General features: G+C 35.0%; 1 protein-coding gene across 3 annotated transcripts in view; it reads left to right on the top strand.

The window, feature by feature from the left end:
* The window catches only part of ZFPM2 (zinc finger protein, FOG family member 2), a 325424-nt gene that overhangs the window by 16857 nt on the left and 286352 nt on the right, over positions 1-22215 (top strand). The window contains exon 2 of one of the 3 annotated variants that reach the window (XM_082753383.1): positions 3885-3920. The exons of the other annotated variants lie outside the window; for them this stretch is intronic. Within the exon in view, the coding sequence (XP_082609509.1) occupies positions 3885-3920 (36 nt within the window). The remainder of the gene's footprint in view (positions 1-3884; positions 3921-22215) is intronic. 3 annotated transcript variants of the gene reach the window in all.

Here is a 22215-nt window from a genome sequence, read left to right on the forward strand (position 1 = left end):
TTTGTTACATTGTTATATGTATTGTCTTAGAGGAAATACTTTTCTAACCATTGAAAGTCAGTGGTTTATTAGCTCTTTTTTCATTAGTGGTAAAAATCTTAATTTGATTTATTGTTTGCAAGTTAGTTATTGCCTTCCTTTCCTGAGGAATATTTCTGAGAAACAGTCCCCCTACAAAACATTAGTTGTATCTCAGCCATTTATTTTGTTCAAGTTGTTCCTTTTTTTTTTTTTTTTTAATATAACATCAGATAGGGTACTGTTATCTCATAGCAACTGGAAAATTCCAGCTTCTGATTACCAGTTCCTATAAATAGTTTCAGAATATTTCTTTTATAAGTGAGGAGCTAAAAATTTGTTGTGGCATAACTTCTGCAAAGAGACTGAAACTGTTGTTGTGTTGGAATCAATGACAAATTTTCAAGAAATCAAGGAATGTCCTTTGTGGTTCTCTTATATGTGGTGCTCTACCTTTGTTTTGGATGATCGGTCACCGAAGAATGAATAAAAAGAGCAAATAAGCAAAGTGACAGAAAACATTTTGGCCATCCTGTTTATGATTTTAAGGGTATTAAAAAAAGGGGGAGGGAAGGGGGAGATCAGGGTTTGTGCCCTTTTTTCTTGATAGTGCTCTGTGAAAAAGATTTGACATTTGACATGAAGCAAAAACAAAGCTACAAAGTTTGTTTTCCTCCCTTCTTGATTTTGCTTGCTGTTAGAAATGAAGGTCTTGTCAATGCTTTAGATGACTATGAGGGCTGCATGGGGAACCCTTGGAGTATGCCAACATAAAAGATTGAATCAGAGCATCTTAAATAGGGATTTTTTTTGCATGAAGGGGTCACAGGTGTAGGCAAATTAAAGCTTGCTGTTTTTCCTGTGCGTATGCATTAGGACCTGTTTAATTCTCAATTATTAGTTACTGATGTAAAGAGAAACAATAACATTGCATTAGACACTTACAAGACTCTTAAATCATATCAAAGTTGCCCCAGACACACTTCAGCAAAAGAACAAAGATCAAATTTGACAGTATTGGCATTTTTAAGATAACAGAAAGAGAAAAAATGATTAGGTTTCCTTGAGAAAAAAATCTTCCAGGACTGACTTGCATGTCTTCATTGAAAATGACATAATTAAAATACAGTTAGACAGAAGCAGGTCATAGGTTTCATTGAAATCAAAGTGAATTTTTCAAGTACAATTTAATATTAAATGTTAATTTAATAATTTAATGGAGATCAGTGAAAGGTCAAGCTGGAATGCAAAGGGTTAAAATGCTGAACAGTGACCTGAACAGGGAGTTGTTGTGTCTCTGAATCCCAGACATACTTTATTAGGACAATCCAGCTGGTTTTCTATTTCTATCTCCTCATTATCAACACGCTTATGGTATGGCCTCTTCCCCCTCACTTCCAATGCCAAGAATTTGGCAGGGACACCGTGTGAGGAGGTCAGAGAGTGATTGAGAGGAAAAATGAAGTTGAGACTGCAGCAGAGATGCAGAAAAAGTGAGTCCAGTCAGTGAAGAGCTAAGGTTTGTTGTTGTTTTCTGTGTGACTACCCGCAGAGCTTTATTTTTTTTCCCCTCTATTGAACAGTCGTTATAGCTCTGTGTGAAATTAAACTACTGACGTGAGGCTTGATAGTCATGAAAATGGTGTAAAACAGGAAGAATAACAGTTAACCTTAATAAATTGCAGAAGTATAATTAATAGAAATATGAAAAAAATGAATCTTTGATTTCTTCATCATGTTCAATATCTTTTATTTTAGGAAGAAAGAAAAATCACAAATTCCAGTATTTTTCATAGAAAAAGCAAAGATTTATAAATAGAAGCAGCATACTGTTAAATTGCTGTATGTGTTGGATCTGGCTTTCACTGACTGAGAGGAAAAAAAAAAAACAACAACCTCCAGCAAATGTTCAAAGGAAGGAAGTGGGAGGAAAAAGTCCTTCTCGCACATTTCCATAGTTTCCATTTCAAAATACATTTATCACTGCTGTATGACAAATACTTTACATCAACAGGTACATCAATTTATTATTAATATTGATGAAACCCACAGCACAACAGAATTGATTAAACAGCAAATAAATTGAACATATTGTGAGTGCAAACCCATGCAGAAGAGAGGGGAAAAAAAAAAAAAAAAAAAAGGCAAATGGAGAAAATCCAGAAAGATTTTCTATAGAAGATCAGTTTCTGTTTGGAACAGTCTCATTTGTGTTTCATCAAGACAATATGTAGTACTTCTCCTCAGTATGATGTGGATTATCTCAAATTGATCCATGGTTAATACTGTACTAAAAATATTTTTGTTTCATCCTTGTCCTGGCATTCTTCTTTTAGATAATGGGCAAGTGACTTAATTTCTTGTGGGAGGGGGGAGACATTGATTTTGTATTTCTTACGTTCTTAAAATTCCTATAGAAACAGATAGGGATTATGTGTCCATGAGGAGAGGCAGGATTTAATCTCAATGTTACAGATGTCTTCGTCAGAAATTTACTTTCCACTTTTTACATGATTAATACGTATTCATGACAAATGAGATGTCTCTGCATTTAAACTGTTGAGACTAAGGCTGATGTTTGGCCCTGTGTTACAGTTCCAAATTGTAGGGCCAAACGATCTATTAGTTCAAACCCCATTTTAGATCTGTGGCATGTGCCATGCAGTATAGGGACTGCAGTCCTTAATATATTGTCTATGCACCCCTTGCTCCTAAGAGGCCTTGATCCTTGTAAGTTCTAGATGTCATGGGGAATTACAGTAGGGGAATATTGTCCTCACTAGCATACTGTCATGAATTTCTTGGAAGTGCTAGTGGTGGTGATGTTAGCTTGCATGCAAAAAACTAACACTTGCAGAAAGGCACAACTTTAAAATGAGATGGGGGAAAGGGAAGATGGGAGAGAGGGAGAGACTTACTTTGCTGAAAGGATGAAGGAAAAGAAACAAAATTCCTCTCACTGGTAAATTCAGGTACCTCCTTAATTGAACAACATGAGCACACAAGCAGGGTGCAGATAATAGACAAAGGAAAAAGAAAGGATTCACTCTGAGCTGGGATTAGAACCTGGGGCTTTCCAGATGTGAAGAATAATGTATACTTAAAGAACTTATTCTCCCAGAGGAAGGGAGAACATTTTAGTTGAGTTACGCCTGTAAAGCTAATATTTCTGTATTCCTTTGTAATTATTAAAGTACTATTTATGCTTTTATTTTTATACTATTCACAATAAACTCATGACACTTCTGCCCCCTCATAACAGACACCTAACAATGAAGCAGCTTCAATTAAGAAGCAGAACATCAGCCTCTGGCATCTTATTCTGTTGTTCCATCTTTTTTGCTAGGGAGAATTCATTTGTTTCTTAATTAAGAAAAACACCAATAGCATGAAAAATCTGCTTATGGTACCTGAATGGTAATTAGGTGAAAGGTAAAAAAGAAACACACACATACATTCCAGTAGCAGCCAAAATGAACTTGAGCTGATAAAAATGAACTAAACTACCCTTGCATAAATCGAGGCTGAGAGAAGTGTACAGTCATTATGTCTAAGACAATATGCAAACTATCTTCAAAGAAATCAAATTGCTAGAGTGTTTTCATTTGCATGTATTAACTATTAACATAATGAGGAGAAGTGACATTGGACCCGGATTGTGTGTCTGTTCGGATTGATAACTCTACCGCATCTGCAAACAGGCGCCCAAAAATCAGACTTGTAGTCAGATCAGTGTTGAACTCTGAAGTGTGTGTGGTTTATTTTTGTTGTTGTTGTTGTTGTTGTTTTTCTAAAGATCTGGAACCCAGAACAACATGCTGGGATGTTGAATACAAGCTGTCCTTTTATTTTTATTCTTTCCAAAGGTGATCCTTCTGCTACAAGCACTTCGTACTCTCAAGGTACGGAAAACAATTTTGAACTTCTATCATGAATATTGTCACATATATAGAGGGTTGACTGCTACTGTATGTTGATTTGGAGTTACTGAATGTTTGAGTAATTATTTAGCTACATTTTTGTCTTTCCAGACTTGTTCTTTTATATCAAAATGTCCTACTTAAACTGTCAATCACTGTGTTCATTAAGAGAGAGAAAGCTTAGTAGAACTCAGATTTTTGGGAAGGTCAGTTACATGGTATTTTACCTGATCACTTTGGACAACAGTAAGTAATGTTTATGATAAGTTTTCTGCTTAAATAATGGAAATTTGTTTAGATTGTTAGATGCTAATATAAGAGCCTTTAAATACATAAAAATACTTTTTGTTAGAGGAGAAAGTGGAAGTGACTTTAAAAAAATGAAGATTATTTTGTCAGATTATTCAGGTAAGGAAAAAAAACATTAAGAAATGTAATTTTTATCATCATTCTCTTTGTCTAAATTTTCAAAAGGAAAGTTATTTCTTGCTATTGTGGGTCAAAATCATTAAAAGAATATTGTTTTGGAAGAAGGTACCCACTGGTGAAATGGAATGGGAAGCAGCCATATACAGTCCTTAAGATTCAGAATTCATGGTGTTAGCGTAATTTGAGGTAAAAATACTCAACAATTGTTACACTGTGCTTGTACATTCATGCCACCTTTTGATGTGAATTACATCATGTGCTATCCTTGTACTTTTAGACAGTGACAAAACAGTGAATACCTCTGCATTGCTGGAAGAAGCACATAAAGAATTCCATCTGTGAATGTAAAGCCATCTTCCAAAAGGGCAGAAGGGATTCCCTGATGACTCTTGAAGGCTGTGTGCATCTGTTTCTTCACATAGCCCAGCAATCCTGTGAAAACTTGGGTTTTTGAAAAAAAAAAAATTCTTAAGGCAGCCTGGTGGTCTGAATAGAAGTATGGGGAATATCTGTCTAAATAGTGGTTTATGTAGAAAAAATTAGCTTGCATAAGTAGTTGGTACTTAAATTTAATAATATATTTAAAAATCATTAATGAAAAACACATTATGATAATGGTACCATGACAACACAAACTTCTTGCAACTATTAGTAGTTCAGGAGGAAGGTGATAACATGAATTCTTGATTTTTTAAAAATTGTTTGTTTGTTTGTTTCATGTACTCAGATGTCCAGTAAATGCATAAATTCACAATGAATTACATTTATGGATTTGGAAACTGACACTGAAGCATTCTGGTCAAAGTTTCTTATTTTAGGTTTCTGAATTAATATTTTTACTTTATATTTTTACTTTATATTGTAACAAAGATTTGATCAATGTAGGAACACTGAAAACAAATATTGTGTCTTTTGCAATTTGTGAAAGTTTGAGTAGGATTTCCCCCAGTCTTTATGGAGGATATTCCAGTCCTTATTATGGTTTTATTTAAAGCCTGAGAAGGGCATATTAGAGAATTCTGTAGAATAGAAAACTTTGTATAGGATAATCTGAAATTCAGATTATCTCTATGCATACAGTTGAGTTCCTGTTTAATGCTATCTTAAAATTTATTACACTAACTTTTTACAGAGACAATCCTGAGATCATGGATTAAGTTTTTTTTTTGTTTGTTTGTTGTTTTTTTTTTCTTTCTTTCTTTTAATTATATATAAATAAATTACTTAAAGTATAGATATATTTTACCTCATAGCTATACATTTTCAGTGTCTGAAGATTTTACTTTAGGGCTTTTGTTTTCTTCTTTTGTAGCAAAGAAGTTAACTTTCCAAAGAAATTAAATGAAAGAAAGAAATGAATTTTGTTACATTATGTTGGGCACTTAATAATGATGAAAATATTAAGATGCAGCCACTAATTAGATACCACAGCTGCTAGCATGTGCCATGACTTTTTTTTTCATCATGAAATAGAAGTGAAATCTGAAGTATCGTAAGGTATATATTAAATTTATCTTTTATTTGTATCCACCTCATGAATTAGTCAGGTGAAAAATCATAAGTTATCAAATTGTTTTAAATGTACTTTATGTTTAAAAAAGCATTACCAAGACTTGGATATCTTATGTGTAAAAAGACTTCACTTTTTTTTTTTTTTTTTAATGTGTATCATATTTTAATAATCCTAATTAACGTTAAAATATTTCTTAATATTCAAATTCTACATTTACATGATTCCACAAAGGGAAGCATATTCTCATTAGCTCCATTAGGATACAGAGTAAGTATTCATCCTTGTGTATCAGCAATTTTATCTCCTATTTTTCAAATTCAGAAAATTTATGTGTCTGAAATAGTGTATGTGCATGTACCTGTATATGGAAGTCCATGTGGGCGTAGGTCCATGCGCAATATTGTATATGGAAGTCCATGTGGGCGTAGGTCCATGCGCAATATTAAGAGGATTACAGGCAGGCTACTCTGAAGAAACTGAGAGGGAAGTTTTAAGGTCTTGTATTTTTTATTACAATTTCAGATAGATTTCGGGGGAGAGATTTTTTCTTCCTCCTTCTTGTAATACCACTGGAGAATCTTGAATAATTTTTTTCTGTTAGCGCTGATATCATAAGCATATGTGGGATACCAGGTTGTGATAGACATGCCAAAATTTGTAGATTCCATTTTCTTTCAGAAGCAGAATTGTAAGTGAAATTGCTTATCAATATATTTTTGTATATGATACAGGAATTTGAGCTGACTTTAAAGAAAAGAGGGTATTCTGTAGTGCTATGACCTCTTAGCCTTAGGCAGGATATACAAAAATACTGTCTTGAGGACCAAATACAAATAGCAAAGGTTTTTTTTGTTTGTTTGTTTGTTTGTTTTTTCCCTACCTTACATTTATGAAAACGACTACATTTGTAGATTTGATTGAAAAATAACTTGTTTCACATTTTGGGAGCTCTGGTTATGATGTGTATGTTTTTGATGTCTGGACAGTAGGAGCTGTGAAAAATGTTTAAAATCCACCTTTTAAAATTTGCTGCTTCCTGCAGAGATCAAAGGCCTCGATCACTTCTTCCACTAAAATGGGAGCAGTTGATAGGAAAACTGTATGTCAAAATCTGTTGTACCTCATAAAACAGAGTTTGGAGTTTGGATTATGGAATCTGATATTTTCAAGCTGGTGGTCATCCATTCATGTATAATGGTAGTCCTGTTTTCCATGGAAAGTGGCATACATGCTGGAAATAGTGCTACTGCATACAGAATCCCAGTCTCCATATACTGAAAGTAAATAGTAACAATAATAGTAATAAAATATTTCCTAAGTCTGCTAATGTTCCTAAAATAGTATTATAATTCGGATAATGTAAAAGAATAGCTGTCTGTAGTAGTGGTCCTACAATTATTCCCATTTTTTATAGATACTAAAGAATTCTGTGTGAAAAGGGAAGAAATAACCATAAATTTGTAATCGTTGGAGAGAAGGAAGGGTCAATACCAGCTGTGGTGGAACTGTAAAACTGACCTGTTCCTTACTACTGCACTGAATAAAGGCTCCTGGAAAGTTTACATTTCTTTGACCATGTTGTATGATGCAGTATTGTGTGGCTGTGTATGGACTGGCAAAACAAAAAGTAAATTACTTTTCCTTAGTAGATATGATTTACATATAGATGAATTGTCATATGAGTCCGTAGTGTAAAGTTTGAATTTGTTTAAAATCTTGTAAAAAAAAAATGTTTTAATTTTTCCCTAAAGGAAAAATAATGGATTATCCCTTAGGAAAATTTTAAATAGTGATGGTATAATGTGTCTGCCCTATCACAAAGAAATGAAATTTTAGTCTTATGTTAAATGTTGTTTATTTATTTATTTATTTATATTTTTTAAGAAAGCTTCTCAAGAATTTCCAGAAAAAAAAAATCAGCTACTGAAGCACCATTTATATACAAGTTTACTGTATTACTTTTGACCACTGGTTGTACATATTTTCGGAACCTTAATGCTCCCACAGGTTTGAATGGTTGGTCAGATTTTTTATTTATTTTCTTTTTTTCTCCAATGTTTAGGTAGAAATTAGCTGTGGTTTAGTGACATGCTCATTGGTATGTATTGAGGTGTGTGTGTGTGTGGGGAGGGGGGGGGGATTGTTCGTATTTTTTTGGTTTTGCTTTGGGTTTTGTTCTTTGCTTTAACATCACTTAAGAAAGGACATTTGCCCTGAGGTCATAGAGGGCCTCTCTGTGAATTTATGAGGTCCTCTGGTCCTTCAACATGCATTATCAGTCTCCTGTCTTTTTTTTTTTGTGATAGATGTTAGAAGAAGAGTAATTCCCAGATGTCTTGCCAAAGGCTTATGCAGGACCTTACTACAGAACCTAGATAGTTTTAAATTAAAACACCCAAAAAAGGTTATTTGTTTAGTCACAAAGTTCAGCTTCTGCTTCCCTCTATCTGCACTTTCATACTGGATGTGCTATTTTGAATATCACATTGAAAAAGGACAAAAAAAGAAATACCAGAATGGGAATAGACCATAGAGAATATTGATGAGAGATCCTGATAGAACATTTATTTTTTTTCAAGGCATCAGAAGCAATAAAAAGCCTCAATACCATAGAAAAAAATGAGCTCTCCTCGTCTTCTAATTTCAATAATGTTATTAATGTGTTACTAGCTTAAACGTTCATTATTTTTTATTTAAAATATTCTTTAGAGAACATTGTAAAGACGCACTGTTAGTCTACTTCGCTGTATCTTAGATTTTGAAATTTAACCTCAATGAACAAGTCATCAGTGGTTCCTCAGCTTTTGTACTAGGCAACTACTGCAGTGCTTACAATGCATGTCTGTGAGAACATTTTCTTCATTCTTTGGGCTGACACCAACCACTGGTCATGTAAGATGCTTTTCTAGTATAACCTCAAGATGAGATTGAAAACTGCTCTTAAGAATAGAGATATCTTAGGGACTTAAGTGTATTTCTTGTTGAATATAATATAATATTTCTATTTGTTTCCAAAATAAATATATATAACTGCATATGTCATTACCTTTAGAATTTAATGCATCATGACTTTTTTTCCTATGTTATTCCTGCTGAAGGTGCGGGGAAAGAATAATGTTAAATCTGGGGAGTAGAAACCAAGATACAGTAAAGATTATTCTGCATGTTTTTTATTTTTATTTTTCTTGTTAAGTTGTTTATATACCTGATGACCACGACAGGAACCTAAAGATACTAAATTAAAGTAGATTAAGGTTCTTATTAAAATTGTGTCTCTAATGTTTTCTTACTATTAATTTTAGAGGAATATTTACAACTTCAGTAAAGTATGAGAAATAAATAGTTTTTTCCCAAATCCGGTGTTGATATTGTGTATTTTTAAACACCTTTCTAATGTGGCAATCCTATATATACCTTTCTAATGTGTGTCCTTTGAAGCACACACATGAATCTTAATTTGGCTGATAGCCACAAGACATGTATCATACAATCCAGAGATAAGTGGAGGGGAAATATTGTGAGTGGCTCACAAGCAGAAGATGGGGTACCCAGTGGTACCACCATTTCATTACAAAACAGGTAACCTGCCTGTGCTGCTGGTTCTGAGAACAACTGCATAATATCTTGAGCTCACCCTTCTGGCTCACCCTCTCCCACATGTGGGGATTGAAGTCTTCCATCAACCTTTTGCTGGTAAACTATACAATAGTTCCTGTGTCACAGCTTTAATATGCAGGTAGTACTTGTTGCTGCCTAATACAAATGTGTCCAAACACATTTCTTAAGCCACTTCTCTTCAAACGTAGGCATGCATTTCAGCCTAATGTTGTAAAAGCAGTATAATTTTCATATCAAAATTTTAAGAATATGTGTTCACTTCTACAGAGAAGTATATAAATTCAGAGTCTTGGAGGGAATAAAGCTTTTAGGGGTGAGGAGATCACAATAGAAATGCAAAATGTTACAGTCATTTCTATAGAAATGTGAAATTCACCTCTGTTTCTTCTTGGCTTTGTTTATAGTTGTAGGATTATTATTATTATTTTTTTTTTTTTTTTTATTTTTGTGGAGAAGATAAGCACATGTGCAAGGAGAAGGCTGAAATCTAATCCATCCAAATGAAATCTTACTGTCTCAAGGAAGATTTAATAAAAGACAGTAACAGGTTTTTGGGTTGAGTTTGCAGTTCCAACTGGAATGATAAGTCACATTTAAGTGTTTTATCAAAATGATCAAATATATTTAATAAACTCATATTAATGTTTCATAGTTTTATCTTGATCTTTGAACACTAATGAAATACTCTGAAAGTATATCAAATATTGTCACAAGAAGGTATAGAAATTGGAAAAAATAGAATGTAAACTGTCAGGTAGAGGAAAAATTCAGTTTGTAGTTGATACCATAAAACCACTTGAACTTGCTTAAAATATTTACAGTGCTTTTGCTAGTAAATTGGCTCCTGGCAGTAAGAATGATATAGCTAGCAGGGTAGGTAGCAGGCTACCAGCCTACACTGGCTGGTTACCCATGCCGTGTACTAATCAGTGGTTAACTGTTAAGCTACAAATTGAAAGGCAAAGAAAAATTACTTTAGAATATTTGGTGCAATAAGGTAGCTAATATTTCTTCTAATTTTTGGAGGGGGAAATGTGATTAAGATACAAGAAATGGAAATCCATACAAAACCGTCAAATTGTTAAAATATTCAAATATGCCTTACTGTAACAAGAAAGCAGTGTAATGTACTGAAATCAGCAATAGAACAGCTGTGTTTTAAAGGACAGTACTTTGAATGTCACTTGACAATTTGCTTTCAATTAGAAGTAATTTACAGGAAGATGCCCACAAGCTAATCTTTACAGGATAATTAAGTTCCATTTTCTTTACTTTTAATTAAAAAGCAGAAAAGATTTAGCTGATCCATAAAAAATGTTCTGTTTAAACATTCATCAGACTTCACACTTTTTTTTTTTTTTTTGTTATTTGTTGTAGCAGATGTTATCAAAACTGCATTCTGCTCTGTTTTAAACCCAGTTTATTTGGTAAGTGAAACACAAGTTGCAATAGGCGTGTACAGCTGAGGTATGATCATTTAGCTTCTCTGTATTTGAATAGCTTTAAAATGATATCCATACCCTGAGCTTTAATCTTGCCTTTTCCATTGCTTGCAGTTGTGAAAGAAAGTGAAGCAGATGAGCAGCTCTGTGGATGTTAATACTATTTGCTCTTGTTTTTGTTAATTTTCTAATGCTGTTAAAACCTGAAATAATGTAAAGATAAAACCAAGCATCTTTGCCATGAAACTTGCATGTTAGCAAAGTTGTCCACGTGCCTGTGGATTTGATGAAGAGAAGATTAAATAGTTAGTTTGCTGATTTCACATTTTTAAAAAGTGCAGTGTATGTATGAATGTCTAAACATCCAAGTGTACATAATGGAATGATTTTGTGGTAAGTTCTTAAAGAGAGATGTATCTGTTTCTTCTAGATATTTTGTCATCATCTTTGTAGCTTTAAGTAAGAGAATGGAAATGTAGTTCTTGATTTTGAATCTGTCATTTTAAAGCAAATCCAGACAGCGGAAGAAATCACACACTGAGGGCTTGTTTAATTTTAAATTGATATCAGAATGTATGCTGTGAAAGAATTCTGCATATAAAACTGAAGCTTTTCTTCATACTTTTCTGAAGTATGAGATCTAATTATTGTTGGTTTACACTGGTATGGCCCCAGTTACTTCAAGGGGCATGTGGGGATTTACACCAGTAAGAAACAGCGCTATCATAGAAGGGACCTTGGAGATTATCTAGTTCTACCCCTTGCCATAGACAGGGATGTGAGCTACTAGATCAGGTTGCTCAAAACCCCATCCAACCTGGTCTTGAACACCTCCAGGGATGGGGCATACACAGCTTCTCTGGGCAACCAGTTCCAGTGCCTCACCACCCTCTGAGTGAAGAATATGCTCCTAAACTCTAAGCTAAATCTACCCATTTTTGGTTTAAAACCATTCCCCTTTGTCCTGTCTGACTGAGCAAAAAGTCACTTTCCACCTTTTTATATACCCCCCTTTATGTACTGAAAAGCTGCAATGAGGTCACCCTGGAGCATTCACCTCTCTAGGCTGAACATCCCCAGCTCCCTCAGCCTGTCTTCATAGCAGAGGTGCTCCAGCCCTCTGATCAACTTCATGGCCCTTCTTCTGGGCCTGTTCTAATAGACCCACATCCTTCTTGTGCTGAGGGCGCTCCAGGTGGGGCCTCTCAAGAATTGAGCAGAGGGGAACAATCACCGGCTGGCCACTCCTCTGTTGATGCAGCCTAGGATGCAGTTGGCCTTCTGGGCTGCAAGCTAGCTCATGTCGAGCTTTTTGTTGTCTAGCACTGCTATAATGTTAACAAAAATGCCTGAATACTTGTCTCATATCTGAACTATCTTCATGAATATTTAATTTTTAATTGGGCAAGTTAATGATTCTTTTCCATAATCACTTCTGAACTGAGAAGAAATCCACAGAATTATAGAATGTTTTATGTTGAAAGGGGCTTCCAGCAATTATCCAGTTTGACTTCCTGATCAAACCAGAATTGGTTTTGATCAGGTTCCTAGTCAAGTTTTAAATATCTCCAGGGATGGAGATTCAACAGCCTCTTTGCACAACCATTTCTACCTTCACTGCGAACTATTTATTCCCTAATATTTAATCAAAATTTCCATTGCTGTATCTTGTGTCCATTGCCTCTTGTGCTAGTTTGCTAGGCACCTCAGAGAGGAGTGTGGCTTTGTCTCCTCTTATACCATTGCATTAGATATTTGAAGACTTCAGGAAGAACTCTTCCTAAAGCTGCACATTCTGTCTCTTTTGAACTTCCTTGCTGTAGCTCCCTGGCAATCTGTGTGGAGCGGTGACAGACTCACTACAGCATATGTATGTCCGTCTTGTACTGGGGAACCCCAGTCTGGACACAGTACTCTAGATGTGTTATCATCATTACTGAATAGATTGGAATAATTACTTCCTTCAGCCTTCTGGCTAGACTCTTGCTCGCATCACAGTATGTGTTTGGCCTGCACTGTGGCAAGGGTGCACCAATGTTTGATGCTCTTCTATTTTACCAAGATCTCTGAGTCCTTTGTAGAAAAGCTGGTTTTTGGTAGGTTGGTCCCCAGCCTTTACAGGTGGATGAGATTAACCTGTCCCAAATTTGGAGCTTAGTATTTGCATTTATCAAACTTCATAATGCATCTGAAAGCCCGCTTCTCCAGGTCTCCTCTGAGTATTAGCCTTGCCCTGCACTGTGTCTCAGGAGCTCCTACCAATTTGATACCATTTCTCAACTTACTGAGGGGACATTCTATCCTATTTTTTAGACCATTGATGAAGTCATTAAGCCATATTGACTCCTGAGAGGAACTCCAGTTGGATTTGATACTGCTAACAACTACCCTTTAAGTCTGGTGATCATGATCGAGCTAGTTTGCACTTACTTTAAAAAAAATACTAATGCAACCCATATTTTACAAGGTAAATATTCTGAAAACATCACTAAATTTTGGAAATAAAATTATTTTATATTTATTATTATTTATCTTCCTGAATGTATACTAGAATTACAGTAACTAAATACACCAAACTGTTCTGTATAGCAATTGCTGACTTAAGTGTTCTTAGATTTTTCAGGTTCTGGATTTTCTCTTATGTTAGTAAATAGATGAAAGGGTTTATGGATTTAAACACAATGTCTTTCTAAATATACCTTAGCATGATTAAAAATATGATAGAATATTTTTTGATGAAGTCAAGAGCAGTCAACTTAGTCTGCAAAGAACATAAAAAACAACTTCCCAGAAATCATTCTCATATGGAATTTTTTGGTAATTTAAGGTATAGACCTGTCCTGCTTGGAGCAATTCTCTAGTTTATCTTTTTAATCTGTGTTAATGTTAACTAAGCTAATTGTTTGTACAGTGTTGGCCAAACATGAATTTTTAGGAAACATTTAATACAAGCTATCCAAATGTTGAACTTTTCCTTCAGTTCTAATAGGTTTTTACAATTACAACATACAATTTCCTTTTACAATTATTATTTTTAATAGTCATTAAGAAGCAGAAAGAAATGAGAATAACATTGAAATTTGAATATTTGTGTATGTTTTTTATAAGTATCTAAGCACATTTGCTTTCATCAAAAATCATAAGGAAAAATGAGAATACTCATATGAGTCATGTTTAGAAAATAAATAAAAGGTAGACTGTGGAAATATATTTGAACACATGCTTGTTCAAAGAAAAGTCATGTCATATGCAGTTAAATAAACAAATGATTTGTGTGTTAGTCCTAGTGTAACAGTCTTTAGCTATCTAATTGTTTGGTAACCAAGATAAGCTAATTGTTTAGGTTCCTCTATAGGAATGGAAATAAATAATTGCACAGGGTCATTCATTCAGCTTTGCACCCTAATTCAAGAATCACTTTAAGCTGGCTTGCTACTGAGAAAGACAGTGATGACCACTTTTTTTGGTTGTCATTTCTTAGTGCATTTCACATGCAGCACAAATGTTTGTCCACAGAGTGAAGTGGGGGAAGGAACTGATCCAAGTGAAGACCAGCTTTGCTCCCAGCCCCCGTAGTTTGATTTTAATTTAAATCAATTTCTTTATCTAGTTCACCTGATGGCTGTGCAAATACTTGTGCTAAACCAACAAGGAAGGCAGGGTGACTATTAGAGCAAGCAGGAGGGTAATACAGCCTCTTTTGGGAATGCAGGCTGCTGCTGTAGGCATAAGGAGCAAATATTACACAGCTAGATAGCCGTTTTAGGGTGGAATTGCTCTGTGATACTTTAAAATATGCTCTACTTTGTTTAAAGTAGTAGGTAGTGAGATGTAAGTAGTTACAAATACATAGGTTGTTCATTGCGTATACGACTAATGCAAAAAACAGAATAGTATGACTCCTGAATGAGAATTTTGTAAGGGATAACTGCATATTTTTTCTTATATGCTGTAGAGTCTCTTAACATATGTATACACTTATAGAAGTAAATGTTATGTGGATACTTTTCTTAAAGATATTCTATTTTTATTTTTTTTTTTCATGAATAAAGAATACAGGCTCAGATTAGTGAGAGAAATTATATTCTTTAAATACTTGCCTTAGAAGGAGAGAACTAGATAGAAGACTGTTAAGCCTTTGTCTGTGATACTAGTCTTTGATTTTTTTATTTAATTTAAATAAAATTATATTGCATTACCATGTTTGACCGTATAGAAGATTTGATTATGTCACTTTAGTACTGCAGTAATGTATTCATGTTACATTTGATTACTTTTTGGTAACTGGATAGTGTAAGTGAATCTTAACACTATAAGGGGATTCAGTCATAGTTTCAAGATAGAAGTCTTAAAGAATCATTTGAAATATATGCTGGGTCCTTTAATACTGTGGGTATATTTTGAGTTGAAGTGTTCGGTCACTTCATTAGTAAAGTTCATACTACTTGTTTTGAAAAATAGGGAAAACCAGGATAATTTGAAAATATATAAATAAATTATTTTGCTCCTTTGAATGCCAGAAGTTGATGAGAATTTATTTTAGCTGCTTATTTTTTACTAAATGATGTAAAAATTGCATTGACATGTCATTGAAATTTTTTTTTCTTGATGAAATTTTAGAATTACAACCGTAGCATAACTACCTAAATTTCTATGCAGAGCAAGTTTATCATTTTAAAAATGTTTTGCCTAGATTCAGAATAATTTGCACTTACCATCTTGTAAAAGTATTCTCAAATCAAGAAAAGAATATTATTTCAATTTTTCTTTCACAGAAGAGTGATCTCAATTCCTGTTTAATGCTTTTTTTTTTTTTTTTTTTTTTTTTTTTTTCATATTTCTGCTGCTTTTCTTCCCACTATCAATTTTGCATCTGAAATTTTAGGGCTGTGGTGGTGGATCTGTCTCTCCTGTGTTTCATTGTGCTATGTGTTCATATGTAATTAAAATAACTCCTTCAGGAAAACAATTATTTCATGATATTTTTTCTCATCATTGCTCATAAAATAACTTTTTATCCTTTTGTTAAATAGGTTTCATGTTGTATTTTAAATTTATGGCACAAATTGTTTGGAAGGATGACTTGTTTAAGGTGAGGGGCGGAAAGGGTGCTAATAGAGTTCAGACAAACAGTAATTAGCTAGGCCAATAAATAGGATAATTTAATAAATGATTTATAAGAGTAAGGAGTAAGATGCGTAACAAATAATTACTGGATTTTCGTGCTTAATTTATGAGCAGAAAGTCAAAGTGTAAGCAGGGGAAGGTGTCTCAGAAGAAATGTCATATATTGAATTACACAAAGTATAATACAATACTAAATTATGATAACTGATATTATTTAGTAGTTAAAAATATTCTTAGACAAAGTGACTTAATATTATAGTATTCTAAAAATCATATTTCACAAAAACAAATACAGTTTAGCATTGAGAACTGTGCAGGTTTGAACTGTAGCAAACAGTGAATCTGTGAGAATTTAGAAAGCTGAGGAATAGCTGGAAAGATTTTATAGTCATAATTCTCTTTTGTGTAAATTCAGCCATTTTGCGTTAGACTTGCTTTCCTGTGGAAATTTTTATGAATGCACAGAAGCAGTCAGAAAAAGTTCTGCATGTGTGTGAAGAATGGAGAACCAACACAAGAAAAGGGGAGAAAGGAACCTCTAGGGAAGTGGCATGGTCTGCATAGAGTTGAAGAAAATGCAGTATCATGTAGTGGAAGGACAGGAAAATTGTTGGGACAAGTTGCAGTTAATTTTCACTAGTTCTATGTATTATTTCTGTTGCTTCTGAAATTTTGTTCTTCAGTTGCAGTTAAAAATATAACTCAAAAGAATTTATTTATTATCGTAGTTACTACAATATTTTTATCCCAGGGAGGGAAGAGATGGGCCCACGGGGTAGGGTGTATTGTTGGATGTGGTTACTTTCTTCAATTCGCTTATGTTAGATTTGGCATATCTAACCTCTTCTACTGAATGAGTGTCAATGCAATACCTCCTACTGAAGAACAGTTTTGTACAACCAAAGTATTTTGTGTAAGCGAGTCATCTTACCTAGTGTTAATGATCTACAAGGTAAGTATTTAGTTGTCTAAGCTTTCCTTAGAGGTGGTGGTTGGTGTTTTCTGGGAACTGAAGTCTGCCATCACAACGTCCAAAAAAAACCTGCGATTTTAATCCAAAATAAAGTGGATTAGGTTAGACAGCTGACCTTTAGGTGCTTGTTATTGAGATATGAATTCATCTTTTACATGAGAGTTGAGCATAGAACTAATAGAAGGATAAATGAGTGCTGGCTGTATGTAACACTGCATATAATTTCTAAAAATCATAGTTTTTAAAACCTTACTCTTCTTTAAAATATTTAGCAGAAGTTAAACAACAAATCCTATCAGCACACAGAGCAAATTCTTACAACCATAAAAATGAGTGCATCAACTAATGGTGGTCTAATACACCTTTGCAAAAATTAAGCTGCAGCTAACTTTTATTTTATCCTGTTACTACAGGATAAACATTTTCTTCCGTAATAAAACAAAGAATGTGTTTGATGGTCGGCTTATACCTCTTTTCTTTTTTTTTTTTTTTTTTCCCCTCACTTAGTTATACTTGTATTTTTCTACGTACCTAATTTTAAATTGCATCAAGACAAAACCAAAAATTTCAAAAATACTTATTTAAGGTAGAGCTGTTTTTAAAACAAACATTAATCAACAATTGTTACATTTATAATAAAAAGATCAATTAAATATTTTTCTGAAATTTAACAAAATTAAAGACACTAAAATTTTTAAAATAGTCTTACTTTGTGATACACACCTTTTTGTGTAAATATGTGTAATATTTGAACATAAATGAGAAAGCCTACTACTACACAAATAAGGTGTCATCTTTTAAATTATTTAAATACTTAATAATTTTGTAAAATTGCATTGGCAAAATTCTAAAATATTTTTGGGTTTATTTTTGTTGTAGTGCAATGTTCATCTGCTTATTTTGGTCTCTACTAAAAAGAGGAATGTTGCTGGTCCACAGATGTCAAAAGAGTTATAAAAGTTCTTCTAGGCCTTTGGGAGGTATACATATTTAAACCACATTAACATGCCATACATAAATATAATGTAATGTGTGTGTGTGTATATATATATATACACACACATTCTGAAGAAAAAGTTATACTGTGTACAGAATAACCAATTTCAAAGGAACAGTTTTCTTGATCTTCTCCTTTTGAATGTAAGTGCAAAAAGGAATTTATTTTATTTATGTAGCACCTTTCATTAGTGTCAAAAACCTTGAGGCACCATATAAGAAAATAAAATCAAAAGTGATAAAATAAATGCAAAATATAAAACAATGTCCCCAGGATTTTTAAATGGGGAAGAAGTTCAAAGGAATGGAATAAATACATACCTTGCAAATTCTAGAAAACAATTGTTGCTTTTGAAAAGAAGTGAAAATCAACTTTTCAAACAAGCTTTTGAAAATCAACTCTCACTTGTACTCGAGGTCATGTACCTGAGGGCTTGAAAATAAAGCAGAAGGGGATGTATACATGTATAATGTCACTACATTACTTTTAGACATACTCTTTAAGAAAGGCTGAGAGAGCTAGGACTGTTCAGCCTACAGAAGAGAAGGCTTTGGGATGACCTCACTGCAACCTTTCAGTACTTAAAGCAGACTTAAAAAAAAGTTGGAGAGTGACTCTGCTCAATCAGCTAATGACAAGACAAGGGGGAATGGTTTTAAACTAAAAGAAGGTAGATTAAATTAGAGGTTAGGAGGAAATTCTTCACTCAGAGGGTGGTGAGGCACTGTAACAGGCTGCCCAGAGAGAGCTGTGGATGCCCCATCCCTGGAGACCAGGCTGGAGGAGGCCCTGGGCAACTTGATCTAGTGGGTGGTGTCCCTGTCTATGGCAGGGGGGTTGGAAATATCTTTGAGGTCCCTTCCAATCCAAGCCACTATATGATTCTATGAACAGAAAGTGGACTTATTATGATGCTCGTAGCCACAGATTGCAAACAGAGATTGGTTTGGCATTACACTCAAAATCCAAATTCCCCGACAGGTGTATCTGTTCTGGAGAATAGTTATTTGAAAATGCAAGCAAGGTTACTCATCTTTAGCTCCCAATAAACACTTTCACAGAATCACAGAATTTTCTAGGTTGGAAGAGACCTCAAGGTCATCGAGTCCAACCTCCAACCTAACGCTAACAGCCCTCCACTAAACCATATCCCTAAGCTCTACATCTAAGCGTCTTCTGAAGACTTCCAGGGATGGTGACTCCACCACTTCCCTGGGCAGCCTGTTCCAGTGCCTCACAACCCTTTCAGTGAAGAAGTTCTTCCTAACATCTAACCTAAAACTCCCCTGGCTCAACTTAAGCCCATTCCCCCTCGTCCCGTCACCAGGCACGTGGGAGAACAGACCAACCCCCACCTCACTACAGCCTCCCTTGAGGTACCTAAAAAGAGCGATAAGGTCACCCCTGAGCCTCCTCTTCTCCAGGCTGAACAAGCCCAGCTCCCTCAGCCGCTCCTCGTAGGACTTGTTCTCCAGACCCCTCACCAGCTTTGTCGCCCTTCTCTGCACCCGCTCAAGCACCTCGATGTCCTTCTTGTAGCGAGGGGCCCAAAACTGAACACAGTACTCGAGGTGCGGCCTCACCAGAGCCGAGTACAGGGGGATGATCACCTCCCTAGCCCTGCTGGTCACGCTGTTCCTGATACAAGCCAGGATGCCGTTGGCCTTCTTGGCCACCTGAGCACACTGCTGGCTCATATTCAGCCAACTATCCACCATCACTCCCAGGTCCTTCTCTGCCTGGCAGCTTTCCAACCATTCCTCTCCCAGCCTGTAGCTCTGCTTGGGGTTATTGCGCCCCAGGTGCAGGACCCGGCACTTGGCCTTGTAAAACTTCATGCAGTTGACCTCAGCCCATCGGTGCAGCCTATCCAGATCCTCCTGCAGAGCTTTCCTACCCTCAAGCAGATCGACACACGCACCTAACTTGGTGTCATCTGCGAACTTACTGAGGGTGCACTCGATGCCGTCGTCCAGATCATCGATGAAGATATTAAAGAGGACTGGCCCCAGCACCGAGCCCTGGGGGACGCCACTAGTGACTGGCCTCCAACTGGAGGTGAGATTGACACTAAAATATATTTTTCTTCACGCTTGACCACTATCTAACAAGACTTTTGGAAGCCTTCACCTATGGCCTTTTCTAAGCTGTGAAGAAAGAGATCTATTTTGATCATCATAGCTTATGGTGGTGAAAATCCTTAAAGGTGAGGAAAAAGGAAAAATGGCAAACGGTCAAAACTGAGAACACTACTGGCACTGTAATGTATAGATACAAGGAATTCTTATAGTACCAGTATAACACATACCAGTATAAGCCCTTCAATAAGTATGTTACATTTGGAAAGAAACTTAAACAAATATGTCAGATGAACCCACAAATTTTTTTTTTTCTTCCCAGAGAAGGTTGAATCTGACACCTTTATGCTTATGAGAAAAGAATATTTTTTTTGTTGTTGTTTACAAATATACTAGTCTAAGCCTAAACAACCTATAATGTGCTGTGGCCTATTAGCTACAAGGTACTTGTAGCTAATATACAAGGTATATACATGTACAGTATTTGATACTAATAATTACTGTTGTATGACAGGAATAGACTCTCATTTTCTTTAACTTATGTTTTTAAAAAAAAAAAAAAATTTACAGAGGTATTTATAACTTAGGCCTAAATGACTTCTCTGTTCTTTTTTTCCTTCATAGATCTCTTAATTATTTTGAAACTTTGGTGTCCTGCATCTGGCTTGGAGATACTTAAATGTGCAAGTCCATCGTAGCTTTCTCTATAGTGACTGGGGAGAATTCTACTCAGAATGATTTTCATAACAACCAACACAATCAGAGAGAGTTGCCTAGTAGCTATTGCAGAATGTGCCAATATCACATAAGAATTTACGGACTGTTTTTGCTTAAATTGGCACCCAGATGGTTAATTAGGTAATCGGTGAATAGGCAAGCAGAGTAATATATCTTAAGGTGTCTACTTGTACAAAACAGCTACTATACCTAAAACATGGAAAACCCTTTCTCCTCCTGAAAGGTACAAATCAACAGACCTTTTTTTCCCTGGAACGTATGCAACTGCTAGATAATAGGAATGCCCATGTACTAAATCCAGTGTACTACTTTATAGTCTGAGGGATGAGAGATATTTGTTATAATCTTAGGAGATCACACAACTTATTTGCCTCTTACTTTGGTCTTAATTGTCATTCCACTATGCAATTTCATAATTGGGCAAGGTGGAAATGACCTTTGTTTGTCTGTGTTTTATTTTTTTTGTTTGTTTGTTTTTTCCTCTGAGATTTGTTGTCATTGATTCACACAAAGTGTACTCAAGTCAGGCTATTTAGCTGGAGAAATGTTTGGCTAGAAAATCATAATTCTTCTTAGAGATGAACATTGAGCTGTTCAGCCATGCCAAGTGGTATGTGCAAAAGCAAAAATTTATGGAATATTCTCTAGTGTAACTACAATTTTCAATAGTGCAGAAGGCTAGACAGAAACATCAAGGGTCATGATTTTCAATGCAAGAGTTCAAATGCTGTTCAAATGACATATATAGGTCCTAATTTCCCTTTTAGATCTGCACCTTTGGTGCTTGAAGTTGACTTTTAGCCTAGACACATTGACAGGTGCGTTTAACAACCACTTGTTAGAATGTATAAATCTCATCAGCTTTGTGTAATTGGTTTAAAGATCAGTGACTTAGCTTTGGTCCTGAAATCCAATAGCATTGACTAGTTTGTGACCATATTGCTTAGGGCTGAGACATCTATGGCAAGTTTTATCTTAAGATCTAGTTGGAGTGATCAAAACAGAGTCAAGAAGTGAAATTTTAGTTCAGTGATGCCTGTGACCATATATCCAGTGGTTCTGGGTCATTTCCTCCCTACCTTCTATTTACTAGAGTAGTTGTAGGTTTGATTTAGGTTCCATCTAGTCCAATAGCTGTAGATCTAAGCTGATTTTCAACAGTAAATCCAAATTTACTCACCCATGTATGAACATACTTGCTTTTCTTCTGGTAAATCAAGTCTGATTGTAGAAGCTTTCACATGAGCAACATCTGTGCTGCTTCTCCTCTTTACCTTTCTAAAAATATGTTTGAATTTAACAAAAATGTGAAATGTGAAGCCTGTCAGTCTTCAGATTATTGCATAATCTCTGTTAGTGGCA

This window comes from Aythya marila, assembly GCF_965140915.1.
Source record: "Aythya marila genome assembly, chromosome: 2".
In the NCBI taxonomy this organism is placed as follows: domain Eukaryota; kingdom Metazoa; phylum Chordata; class Aves; order Anseriformes; family Anatidae; genus Aythya; species Aythya marila.